This window comes from Phocoena phocoena, chromosome 13, assembly GCF_963924675.1.
Source record: "Phocoena phocoena chromosome 13, mPhoPho1.1, whole genome shotgun sequence".
Taxonomy (NCBI): domain Eukaryota; kingdom Metazoa; phylum Chordata; class Mammalia; order Artiodactyla; family Phocoenidae; genus Phocoena; species Phocoena phocoena.
The window spans coordinates 26881023-26894227 of NC_089231.1; the positions used below are offsets into that span (position 1 = coordinate 26881023).

Here is a 13205-nt window from a genome sequence, read left to right on the forward strand (position 1 = left end):
ATTCAGAACTTAAGGAGAGATAAGAAAACTCTATTCAAATACCTAGTGTTAAATATTTAAGGCGTGAGGTTACTTGAAACACAGAATACGGTCTTATAAATTTGTTAATTAAAAGTATAAAGTTTGCCAGATCTATAACACCTTTCTACTCATGCCATTCAAGCTATCATAGAAAATTGTCTTCTGAATTAAAAGACTAAGAATAGGCCACCACCAATGGTCAATTTAAACTGTAAAAGATGGTGTGCCCCTGAAATGGACACAATTAGATGCTCCATTAGTTTCTGTCTACCAAAGAAAGGAGGCCCAGAAGTGAGCATCTAACTGGGGTTAGATTTGTCTCTGCTTCAATAATCTGGCTGTTTTCTACTTCCTTCATTTCCTTTGTGGGCTACTGTGCAACAAAAGTGCCTACATTATCAGATTCAAAATTGAATCCTACGATACTGTAGCCTGAGGAAAAGAAACATTGAATATCATTCCTAGCTTTGGACCCGGAAGATATTTAGGAAATGTTACTGTATATACACCACAAACAGCATTAGTGCTTTTAATTTCTTTTTTATGGGTGCAGTGGAGATTAATTTGCATGAGCTCGTTTCAATTTCTGTAATAAGATCTAAATTTTGCATTAAGCTTTCCATCTCAAAAACAAACAGTTAAAAAGGACACACTTCTTCTTTCAAATGTTTTCATTATAGTTCTATTTTACAGTCCTTGCATCTAATATTCACTTAAAAGCTTGAATATATATACCCATAGGTTCTAATTTGTTTCCTGATTATCTCCTGTTTCTACCAAGAAACTTGCCAAGTTCCAAATGCTGCACAACTTGACAAAGCACTAGAACTACCAGAAGGGGCATCTACAGATCCAGGGAAGGTATTTATTGTACTTAATACAAAATCAGAACAGGTCAGCTACGCTCAGGAACAGTGTTCCATGAAGGGAGGCATTTGTTGTAAATCCTGAGATTGAACTGGTTATAGAATTGGGGATTTCAGGGAAGTATAAAGCCTACTGAAACACAGGGGACTTGCTGTGCCATGCCATTGTTATTAAACATGGAACTAGATTATGGACAGGCTACTTTCTAGTCGCATGATGGAGAGATCAGACTGCAATCACAGTAAGGTGACACCACAGTCTCACCAGGGATAGAACAGCAGGTGAAACCTTGAGGAAACAATCAGACAACTGTAGAAAGGGAGATGTTCTCCAAAACAATTGGCATGGTTTCTTGAACAGGTTAGTGTCATTAAAAATAAAATAGGAGGGCTTCCCTGGTGGCGCAGTGGTTGGGAGTCCGCCTGCCGATGCAGGAGACACGGGTTTGTGCCCCGGTCCGGGAAGATCCCACATGCCGCGGAGCGGCTAGGCCCGTGAGCCATGGCCGCTGAGCCTGCGCGTCCGGAGCCTGCACATCCAGAGCCTGTGCTCCGCAATGGGAGAGGCCACAACAGTGAGAGGCCCGCGTACAGCAAAAAATAAATAAATAATAAAATAAAATAGGAGAGAACGGCCAAGATGGTGGAGTAGGAAGACCCTGAGCTCACCTCCTCCCATGGGCACACCAAAATTACAACTATTTACAGAGCAACTAGTGATGAGAAAGACCAGAAGACTAGTAGGAAAGTTCTCCTACAACTAAAGACATAAAGAAGGAACCACGGGGCTTCCCTGGTGGCACAGTGGCTGAGAGTCCGCCTGCCGATGCAGGGGACACGGGTTCGTGCCCCGGTCCGGGAAGATCCCACATGCCGCGGAGCGACTGAGCCCGTGAGCCATGGCCGCTGAGCCTGCGCGTCTGGACCCTGTGCTCCGCAAAGGGAGAGGCCACAACAGTGAGAGGCCCACGTACCGAAAAAAAAAAAAAAAAAAAAAAAGGAAGGAACCACAATGAGACAGGTAGGAAGGGCAGAGATGCTGTATAGTCAAGACCCATACCCGTGGGTGGGCAGCCCACAAATGGGAAGATAATTGCAGTTGCAGTGGTTCTCCACAAGGAGTGAGGGGTTCAAGTCCCACATCAGGCTCCTGAGCCTGGGGGTCCTGCACCAGGAAGATAAGCCCCTAGAATGTTTGGCTTCGAAGGCCAGCGGGGCTTACTTTCAGGAGAGCCAGAGGGCTGTGGGAAATAAAGACTTCGTCTGTAAAATGCGCACAAAATCTCACATGTGCTGGGACCTAGGGCTGAAGCAATAATTTGAAAGGAGCCTGAGTCAGATGCACCTGGTGATCTTGGAGAGCCTCCTAGAGAGGCGGGAGGAAACTGGAGCTCACCCTGGGGACACAGACACTGGTGGCAGCCATTTTTGGAAGCTTGTTCTACCACAAGGACACTGTTGCTGGTCAATGCCATTCTGGAATCCTCCCTCTAGCTTATTAGTGCTGGGACTGGCCCCACCTACCAGCCTGGAAGCACCAGTACTGGGACATCTCAGGCCAAGTAGCTAGATGGGTGGGGATAAAACCTCACCCACCAGTAGGCTAGCTGCCTTAATACCCCCGAGCCCACAGCTGCCCCGGGACTCAGTCCTGTTCCCCAGAACCCTCACACCAGTGAACCTGCACTAGCCCCAGGACCTCATGGGCCTCAGCCTCACCCACGGCAGGCTGCCACTAGTCCTGGGAACCACTTGGCCCTGGGCCCATCCACCAGCAGGCCAACACTAGCCCCAGGATCCCCCCAACCCCAGGATCCAGCCCCACTCACCAGCAGGCCAACACCAGCTTTAGGACACCCCAGACCCCACAGACAGCTGTGTCAGGAACAGGTCCCACACCAGCAGGCCATCTAGTGGATCCGGGACACCTAGCCCCACAACCACCATCCTAGAACCTGGCTCCACCCATCAGCAGACCAGCACTAGCCCCAGAACACACCAGGGCCTTGTACCCAGCTGCCCTGTGACCCCGCCTCACGCACCAGTGACTAGCAGCTTCAGCACAAGACAGGGCCTGACAACAAACCAGTTTTTTTTAATACATATATATATTGCTATATATAAACCAGCCAGGCATACCAGACCACCCACAGTAGTCAGCCTGTCACAACAGAAGGACCCACAGAGCCCACATAGGGGGCACCCCTAGAGCATATAGCTCTTGTGACCAGAGGGAAGTGCATTGCTGGGAAACACAGGACATCTACAAAAGTCCACTTCTCCAAGGTCAGGAAACATAATCAACCTACCAAATATATAGAAATAAAAACAGCAAATTAGGTAAAATCAGGTGACAGAAGAATATGTTTCAAATGAAGGAACATGATAAAACCCCAGAAGATGAACTAAGTGAAGTGGAGATAATCAATCGACCCAATAAAGAGTTCAAGGTAGTAACTGTAAAGATGCTCAAAGAACTCAGGAGAAGATTGGGTGAGCAGAGTGAGAAGGTGGAAGTTATTAATAAGGAGTTAGAAAACATAAAGAAGAACCAAAGATAAAGAATACAGTAACTGAAAATTTAAAATACACTAGAAGTAATCAGCAGTAGATTAGATGATACAGCGGAATGGATCAGTGAGCTGGAAAACAGAGTAGTAGAAATCACACAAGCTGCACAGAAAAAAGGAAAAAAATTTTAATGAGGATAGCTTAAGAGACCTCTAGGACAACATCAAGGTACTAACATTCACATTATAGGGTCCCAGAAGGAGAAGAGGAGAGAAAGTGGTAGAAAACTTATCTGAAGAAATAATAGTAGAAAACTTCCCTAACCTGTGAAAAGAAATGGACATCCAGGTCCAAGAATCACAGAGATTCCCAAACAGGATCAACCCAAAGAGAACCACACCAACACATAGTGTAATAAAAATAGCAAAAATTAAAGATAAAGTGAGAGATAAAAATAGCAAGAGAAAAGCAACAAGTTAAGTACAAGGAAACTCCCATAGGCTATCAGCTGACAACAAAAACTCTGCAGGCCAGAAGGGAGTGGTAATGTATTTAAAGAGATGAAATGGAAAAACCTACAACCAAGAATGCTTTATCTGGCAATGCTTTCATTCAGATTTGACAGAGTGATCAAAAGGTTTACAGACAAGCAAAAGCTAAAGGAGTTCAGCACTACCAAACCAGCTTTACAAGAAATGTTAAAAAGACTTCTTTAAGTGAAAAAGAAGAGACCACTACTGGAAATAGGAAAATTATGAAAGGAAAAATCTTATTGGTAAAGGCAAATATACTATAAAGGTAGTAAATCAACCACATGTAAAACTAGTAGGAAGGTTAAAAGACAAGCATACTAGACTCATCTATATCCATGTTAAGTATTTAAGGGATATAAAAAACAAAAAGATGGGAAATATGATGTCAAAAACAATAAACATGGGGGAGTAAAAATGTAGGATTGTTAAAATGTATTTGAACTTAAAAGATCAGCATCTTAAAATATATATTGGTATATATAAACCTCACGATAACCACAATCCAAAAATCCATAATAGATACACACACACAAAAAGAGAAAGGAATCCAACCATAACACTAAAGATAGTCATCAAATCACAAGGGAAGAGAGCAAAAGAAGACAGAAAGAAAAAGAACTACAATAACAACCCCAAAACAATTAATAAAATGGCAATAAGTACATATCTATCAATAGTTACTCTAAATGTAAATGGACTAAATGTTCCAATCAAAAGACATAGAGTGGCTGAATGCACACAATAACAAGACCCGTATATATGCTGCCTACAAGAGACTCACTTTAGATCTAAAGACACACATGGACTGAAAGTGAAAGGATGGAAAAGGGTATTCCATGCAGACTAAAATGAAAAGAAAGCCAGGGTAGCAATACTTATATCAGGTAAAAGACTTTAAAACAAAGACTGTAACAAGAAACAAAGAAGGACATTACATAATGATCAAGGGATCAATCCAAGAAGACAATTGTAAATATATATGCACCCCATATAAGAGCACCTAAATACATAAAGCAAATATTAACAGACAGAAAGGGGAAAACAGTATTACAGTATGACAGTATTACAATAATAGTAAGGTAATTTAACAACCCCCACTTACATCAATGGATAGATCATCCAGACAGAAAATCAATAAGGAAACACTGGCCTTAAAAGACACATTAGGCCAAATGGATCATATCCATATACATGAAACATTCCATCCAAAAGCAGCAGAATACACATTCTTTTCAAGTGCACATGGAACATTCTACGAGATAGATCACATGCTAGGCCACAAAACAAGTCTCAGTAAATTTAAGAAAACTGAAATCATAACAAGCATCTTTTCCAATAACAACACTATGAGACTAGAAATCAAATACAAGAAAAAAATGCAAAAACACAAACATGTGGAGGCTAAACAATATGCTACTACACAACCAATGGATCATTGAAGAAATCAAAGACAAAATTTTAAAAACCTGGAGAAAATTAAAACAAAAAAACACTATCCAAAATCTATGGGACAAAGCAAAAGCAATTCTAACAGGGAAGTTTATAGCAATACAAGTTTACCTCAGGAGACAAGAAAAATCTCAAACAACCTAACCTTACACCTAAAGGAACTAGAGAAAGAAAAAACTCACAAAATTAATAAAAGGAAAGAAATCATAAAGATCAGAGCAGAAATGAAATAAAGACTAAAAAAAGAAATAGAAAAGATGAATGAAACCAAGAGCTGGTTGTTTGAAAAGATAAACAAACTTGATAAACCTTTAGCCAGACTCATCAAGAAAAAAATAGAGGGCTTCCCTGGTGGCTCAGTGGTTGAGAGTCTGCCTGCCGATGCAGGGGACATGGGTTCGTGCCCCAGTCCGGGAAGGTCCCACATGCCACGGAGCGGCTAGGCCCGTGAGCCATGGCCGCTGGGCCTGAGCGTCCGGAGCCTGTGCTCTGCAATGGGAGAGGCCACAACAGTGAGAGGCCCACGTACCGCAAAAAAAAAAAAAAAAAAAGAAAAAAGAAAAAAATAGAGAGGGCCCAAATCAACAGAGTCAGAAATGAAATAGAAGTTGTAACCAACACCACAGAAATTCAAAGGATCCTAAGAGGTAACTACAATTATATGCCAATAAAATGAACAACCTAGAAGAAATGGACAAATTCCTAGAAATGTACAATCTCTCAAGACTGAATCAGGAAGAAATAGAAAATATGAACAAACCAATTGCCAGTAGTGAAATTGAAACAGTAATAATAATAATAATAAAAAACTCCCGACAAACAAAAGTCCAGGACCAGATGGCCTCACAGGTGATTTCTACCAAGCATTTAGAGAAGAGCTAAAACCTATCCTCCTCAAACTATTCCAAAAAACTGCAGAGGAAGGAACACTTCCAAACACATTCTTCCAAACATGAGGCCAGCATCACCCTGATGCCAAAAGCAGACAAAGACATCACAAAAAACCCAGAAAATTACAGGCCAATATCACTGATGAACACAGATGTAAAAATCCTCAACAAAATATTAGGCAAAACAACTTCAGAAAATAAGAACAAAGCTGGAGGTATCACACTCCCTGATTTCAAACTTTACTACAAAGCTACAGTCATCAAAACAGTATAGTACTGGCACAAAAACAGACACATGGATCAATGGAACAGAATAGACAGCCCAGAAATGAACCAAAACTTATATGGGCAGTTAATCTACAGCAAAGGAGGCTAGAATATACAATGGGGAAAAGACAGCCTCTTTAATAAATGGTGTTGGGAAAATGGACAGTTACACACAAAAGTATCAAACCAGAATACTCTCTCACACTATGCACAAAAATAAACTTGATGCATTAAAGACTTAAATGTAAGACCTGAGACCATAAAACTTCTAGAAGAAAATATAGGCAGTATGCTCTTTGACATTGATCTTTGTAATACTTTTTTGAATATGTCTCCTCAGGCAAGGGAAACAAAAGCAAAAATTAACAAATGGGGCTACATCAAAGTAAAAGGCTTTGCACAGCGAAGGAAACCATCAACAAAATGAAAAGCCACATTCTGAATGGGAGAATATAATTGCAAAAAATATATCCAATACGGGGTTAATATCCAAAGTATACAAAGATCTCATACAACTCAACATCAAAAAACAAACAACCGGATTAAAAAACAGGCAGAGGATCTGAATAGACAGTTTTCCAAAGAAGACATACAGATAGCCAACAGGCAGATGAAAAGATTTTCAACATCACTAATCATCAGGGTAATGCAAATCAAAACCACAATGAGATACCACCTCATACCTGTCACAATGGCTATTATCAAAAAGACAACAAATAACAAAAAAAAAAAAAAAAAGACAACAAATAACAAGTGTTGGTGAGAATGTGCAGAAAAGGGAATCCTCTTGCACTGTTGATGGGAATGTAAATTGGTGCAGCCACTATGAAAAACAGTATGCAGATTCCTCAAAAAATTAAAAATAGAACTACCATATGATCCAGCAATTCCACTCCTGGGTACTTATCCAAAGAAAATAAAAACACTAATTAGAAAAGATCTATGTACCCCTATGTTCATTGCAGCATTATTTACAATAGCCAAGATACGGAAGCAACCTAATTGCCCAACAATAGGTGAATGGATAAAGAAGATGTGGCATATATATACAATTAAATATTACTCAGCCATAAAAAAAGAATGAAATATTGCCATTTACAATGACATGGATGGACCTAGAGGGTATTATGCTGAGTGAAATAAATCCAACTGAGAAGGACAAATACTATATGGTTTCACATATATGTGGAATCTAAAAAACAAAACAAATGAACAAACATAACAAAACAGAAAAAGAGTTATAGATACAGAGAACAAACAGGTGATTGCCAGAGGGGAGCGGGAAGGAGGAAAGAAATAGGTGAGGGAGATTAAGAGGAACAAACTTCTGGCTGCAAAATAAATGAGTCACGGGTAGGAAATGCACAGTGTGGGGAATATAGTCAATAATTATATAATATCTTTGTATGATGACAGCTCAAAACTGACTTACTGTGTTGATCATTTTGAAATTATATAAATCGAATATATATCAAGTCATTATGTCATATAACAGAACTAACATAGTACGGTAAGTGAATTAAACTTCAAAACAAACAAACAAACTCATAGAAAAAGAGATCAGATTTGTGGTTACCAGAGGCAGTAGGTGGAGGGAGGAGGAATTGGATGAAGGTGGTCAAAAGGTACAAGCTTCAGTTATAAGATAAATAAGTACTAGGGATATAATGTACAACATGATAAATATAATTAATACTGCTGTATTTATATATGAAAGTAGTTAAGAGAGCAAATCCCAAGAGTTCTTATCACAAGGAAAATTTTTTTTATATTTCCTTAATTTTGTATCTATATGAGATGCTAGATGTTCACTAAACTTGTGATAATCATTTCATGATGTATCAAGTCAAATCATTGTGCTGTATACCTTAAATTTATACAGTGCTGTATGTCAATTATATCTCAATAAAACTGGAAGATAAAATAAATAGAAATAGAGAAGGTAGGGGATGGGAGAAGCTGTGCAAATTCAAAGAGACATAGGGGATACAACCAGATACAATGCATGATCCTGTTTTGCACTCTGGCTAGAGAACTAGTTGGTTAAAGAACAATATTTACAATACAATTTCATTTTGATAAAATATGCGGGTGTGTGCATGTATATGTATATACACACATAGCAAAGGACCTGGAAAGATATATGGATACACACCAAGGTTCACTGTTGGGTAATAATACCTTACTGTATCTGGGTTGTGGGAATGTGGTGGTTTTACTTATTTATTCTGTTTGTTACCTATTATTTCTTTAAGCTTGACTTATTATTACATAAGTAATCATTAGAACTGCCAATTTATACTACTGAGAATATTAAAAACAAAATAAAAATAACTGTCAGGAATTCTTAGATCTAATAAATTCTTTCAGTTTACTCACCCGTACAATGGGGATAATATAACTCTTCTTTGGTTGTGTAGAGGCTGGAATCAGTCGATGGCAAGCGCACAGCGCTAGGGTTGTCGTCACTGTTGATTGATTCCTGCTGCTCTCGGGACCCAAGTGGGACGGGGCGGCCCAGGGTCTCCCGACTGGTGGTGATGTAATTTGGGCACAGCTCTCAGCCCCCTCAGGAAGGGGGCGCTGGGGCTTCCTTGCGTCCTGGACGCGCGCTGGTGGCCGTTCCCGTGGGGGCTCCGCGCCCCGAGCGCCAGAGGCGGGGCCGCGCCGTGTGCACCCGGGGGAGCTCGGGGCAGGGCAGGGCCGGGCGGCGGCGTCCGGGCACCAGGTTGCGGAGGAGGCCGTGAAGAGACCAGAAGCGCCACTGGCCTCGACCGTTCCGGCGGCCGTTCTCACGGAGAGCGGGGTCGGCCTGACGGCCAGTCGAGGGCACAAACGCCAGAGCGTCGGAAGCCTGGCCGGGACCTGGCGGCGCTGTGGAGGAGGCTGGTTCCAGTGGACGGAAACCCCGAGCCTGCCGAGAGGGACCTGGGGAAGAGCGATTCCCAACAGCCCCCAGAGGACGCTCCTTCGGAGAAGGAGGCGATGGAGGAGCACGGCCACGCACACCGCGCAGCCCTTAGAGACGGATCGCCCGGCCGCGAGCACAGACCAGAGCTGCACAGACACCCCTCAGAGCTCGTGAGGCCCTGCCACGGGTCCCACGGCCGGGAGAGGGGCGAGGACAGAAGGCGGTGCCGCGGGGGTTCCCCGGTTTATTCTTCGGGGCGGGGATCATCTGGTTACAGCTGGTCTCCTCCTCAGTCTAGCCGTCCTTGTCTGATGTACGGGGACTGTCACAGACGCCTGGCGGAGGCCCGTGTTGCACAGCAGAGGCCTGGAGAAGGCCCCTCAGATGCCCCTCAGGCCAGACGGGACCGCCGCCTGGGTGCACCCCAGGGGAGAGGGGCTGGGAGTCTAAGCAGGGGACACCAGCCTCCCCACAGGGACAAACGCCTGCTCTGCACCAAGGGACATGAGAAGTCCTCTGCTTTGACCAGACGAAAATCAGGCCTGGCCTTCTCCAGAGGAAAGGCCGTGGTCTCTCCCCCGGAACGACGCAAACGAGAATCCGCCCTCTAGTGGTGTCGAGAAAGAGAAGGAAAGAGAGGGCCGCGGCATCCAGGTTTTACCTCCCTTCAGACGAGCTTCAGACCTTAAAAAGCGAAAGCACGAAGACTCCGAGAAAACCAAACCGGACAAAAACAAGCAGAGTCTCGACCGCTTGGATATAGCAGAGGGGATAAGAGGCCTGTTACCCAAGGTGAAAGAGAAGGTTTCCAATAACCAAAAGATTCAAGAAGGGAAAGTAAGACCTCCTCATTTGGATGGAAAGCCTGAGGGCTCCCTCCCTAAAGGTGAGGAGGTGGATATGGATAATGAATTCAAGCCGCCCACCACGTCTTTTGAGTCATACCTCAACCACAACCAGCCTAGGGAGAAAAAGAAAAAGTTTATGAAAACTTCAGCCACTGCTCTTGAAGAAAAAGGACCTAAAAAATATGATTCAAGTGAAACCTTGGACTTGGTTCAGGAACTACCTAAGGTGAATGAAAACAGATCAGAGAAGCTGCAGCCCTCTGGAAACATCTGGGCCAAGCTGGGAAAAAGTCCCCACTGATGCACCAGTGTGGCCGGACCTCCCATTACCCAGGGTCCAGGCCAATGACCATCCACTTCTTGCCTCTGGATTGATGTCCTCCTTACGACCAAAGCAAAAAGCACTGTCTTCACCCCAGGAAGAGGAAGAAGTTGGATTTACTGGACGCAGAATGAATTCTAAGATGCAAGTGTTTTCTGGCTCCAAGTGTGCCTATCTTGCCAAAATGATGACCTTGCGCCAGCAGTGCATCTGGGTACTTAAAACAACATCAATTCAATCTTTAAAGTAAGAGGAGTCCCATATTCGGTTCTTGAACCCATCTTGGAGAGTTGTGCACCTGATCAGCTGTATCACATAGAGAAATACAATCATGCATTAGTCCAAGAAACAAATTATGGAAAACTCACTCTCATCAAAACTTTAGGAAAGAAAGGCCAAAAGAGCACGAGACATGGCAAGAGATGTACATGCGGCTTCAGGATGCCCGAGAGCAGCGGCTTCAAGCACTGACAGTGAATATCCAATCTGCACAAGCCAATAAGCCCAAAGGCCGACAAGCAAAGATGATCCTTCTCAACTCTCTGGCCAGGCCACCTTCTGACGTTCGAAGGAGGCAGGAGAAGTTTGAAATAGGAGAAGCAGCTGCCCCAAAAAAAGTCAAGATCAAGCCAGCCCTGTACCCCACAGGAACCATCCATACTCCCTCCAGCAGAAACAGCCTTAACCTCACCCATGAGAAGCCAGCTGGAGCCTGCTCAAGCACCACCAGTACCCACTTGCCGCGGGTAGTCTGCGGCAGGAAACCTGCAAAGAAAATCACCCCCATGATGGCCAAGACAATTAAAGATTTCAAGAACAGGTTCTCCCGACGGTAAATTGAGGCCTTGCCTTGGAGCTGGAATTCCAGAGGAGGAATACAAGGGCAGTGGGTGTTAGGGAATGGGACTTCCAAAGGAGACCAGAATGTTTTGCTTTGTGGAAACTTTTGGACTCTGACTCCTGTAGTTTTCAAGTGCTGCACCTGTGAGCTGCCATAGCCACTGCCTCCTGCCTGGAGAACACTTCAGAATTCTGAAGATGAGATGCCTCAGTCCCACTGATGATTTTAAGATTCATTATACTTTTGTTGTTAGCTAACCTCTTTGTAAACAATATGACATATTCTTAACAAATATTATCCCCAGATTGTGTTTATATAAATAAACAAAAGTACTTAACGTGAGATTTTTTTTTTTTTACTCTCTGAGTAGATGAGGTCTTCTTGGACACAAACCCAGAAGCAATTAATTAAAAAGACTGATATGTTTGACCACATAAAAATTTAGAAATATATAAAACAACAAGTTCGAAAGATAAACAACAAACTGGGAAAGATATTTATAACTCAGTTAACATTCAGAAGGCAAATTTCCTTTATATATAATAAGGGCCCACAAATTAATGAGAAAAAAAAGACCAATAATTTACTATAAAAGTGGGCAAACATAGGAAAAGATGGTTCACACAAAAGAAAACACAAATGACTCTTAAATATATGACAAGATGCTCAATCTTACTAAAATGCAAATAAACATAATATGAGGGAGATGGTGGTGGTGGGATGAATTGGGAGATTGGGATTGACATATATACACTAATATGTATAAAATAGATAACTAACAAGAACCTGCTGTATAAAAAAATTAAATTCAAAAAAAAAGAAAAAAAAACCCATAACATGATACAAATTTTCACCTACCAGTTAAGTAGAATTCAAAAGATTAACAGCCTGCTGTGTTACAGCAGATGATCATACATTACTAGTAGGTGATAAATTAAAACAACTTCTATTGAAGTTAATAGGCAAATGTTAAATATATATTCTTTGGTACTACAATATCCCTTTTAGGATGAGAAACTGAATATATAAATGACTAATGGCCAGAACCACATAAGCTCAGGAAGCCAAACCACAACCTCTGCAGCAACCATCCCAGAAAACCAAATCACAGACTCTCCAGCAATCAGTCCAGGAAACTAAATCACAACCTCCTTAGCAACTGGCCCAGAGTGGTGAAGATTTGGTCAACTGCCGGCCTCCCTATTTTGCCCTCAGCCTCCAAGTCAGGACCAACCAGAGAAAGCCAAATATGATCTCCAAATCAATCACATAAGATGCCCCACTTCTAGTTAGGCCCAACTCCGGATTTCCCAAGTCAGCAACCTCCAATCAGAAAATACTAAAGCCTTCCCTTAGTTTTTCACTACAAAGCTATCCCACTCCCCTGCCTGCCAAATGCAAGTGATGGTAGCTGACTCCCTTGCTATAGCAAGCTCTCAATAAATAGCCTCTGTTTGTTCAGCTTGGGTGGTTTTTATTTATTTCCACAAGAATTGTATTCTACGGATGCACATATATCAAACATACACATATACAAACTCTGATATAGCAATTTCACTTATAGGATTTTATTCTCCAGACACACCTGCGTGTGTTTATGTGTGTGTGTACTCAATTAATACAAAGACATGACCATGGCACTTGAATCGAACTTTTCTCCAGGACATTTGCCTGCCTCTAAGAGGCTAAGATGCTAAGTAGTGTGTTTGACAACCTCAAAGTGCTACAGGTGCAAAAGTTCTAATC

At 42.3% G+C, this 13205-nt stretch overlaps 1 protein-coding gene across 1 annotated transcript; it reads left to right on the forward strand.

The window, feature by feature from the left end:
- Positions 1 to 3259: 3259 nt before the first annotated feature.
- On the forward strand, positions 3260 to 11454 carry LOC136132510 (elongin-A-like). Its single transcript, XM_065889423.1, is given in 7 exon segments — positions 3260 to 3337; positions 9041 to 9389; positions 9392 to 10005; positions 10007 to 10579; positions 10581 to 10836; positions 10839 to 10967; positions 10970 to 11454. Coding segments are annotated over 7 exon segments (2484 nt in total).
- The last annotated feature ends 1751 nt before the right edge of the window (positions 11455 to 13205 follow it).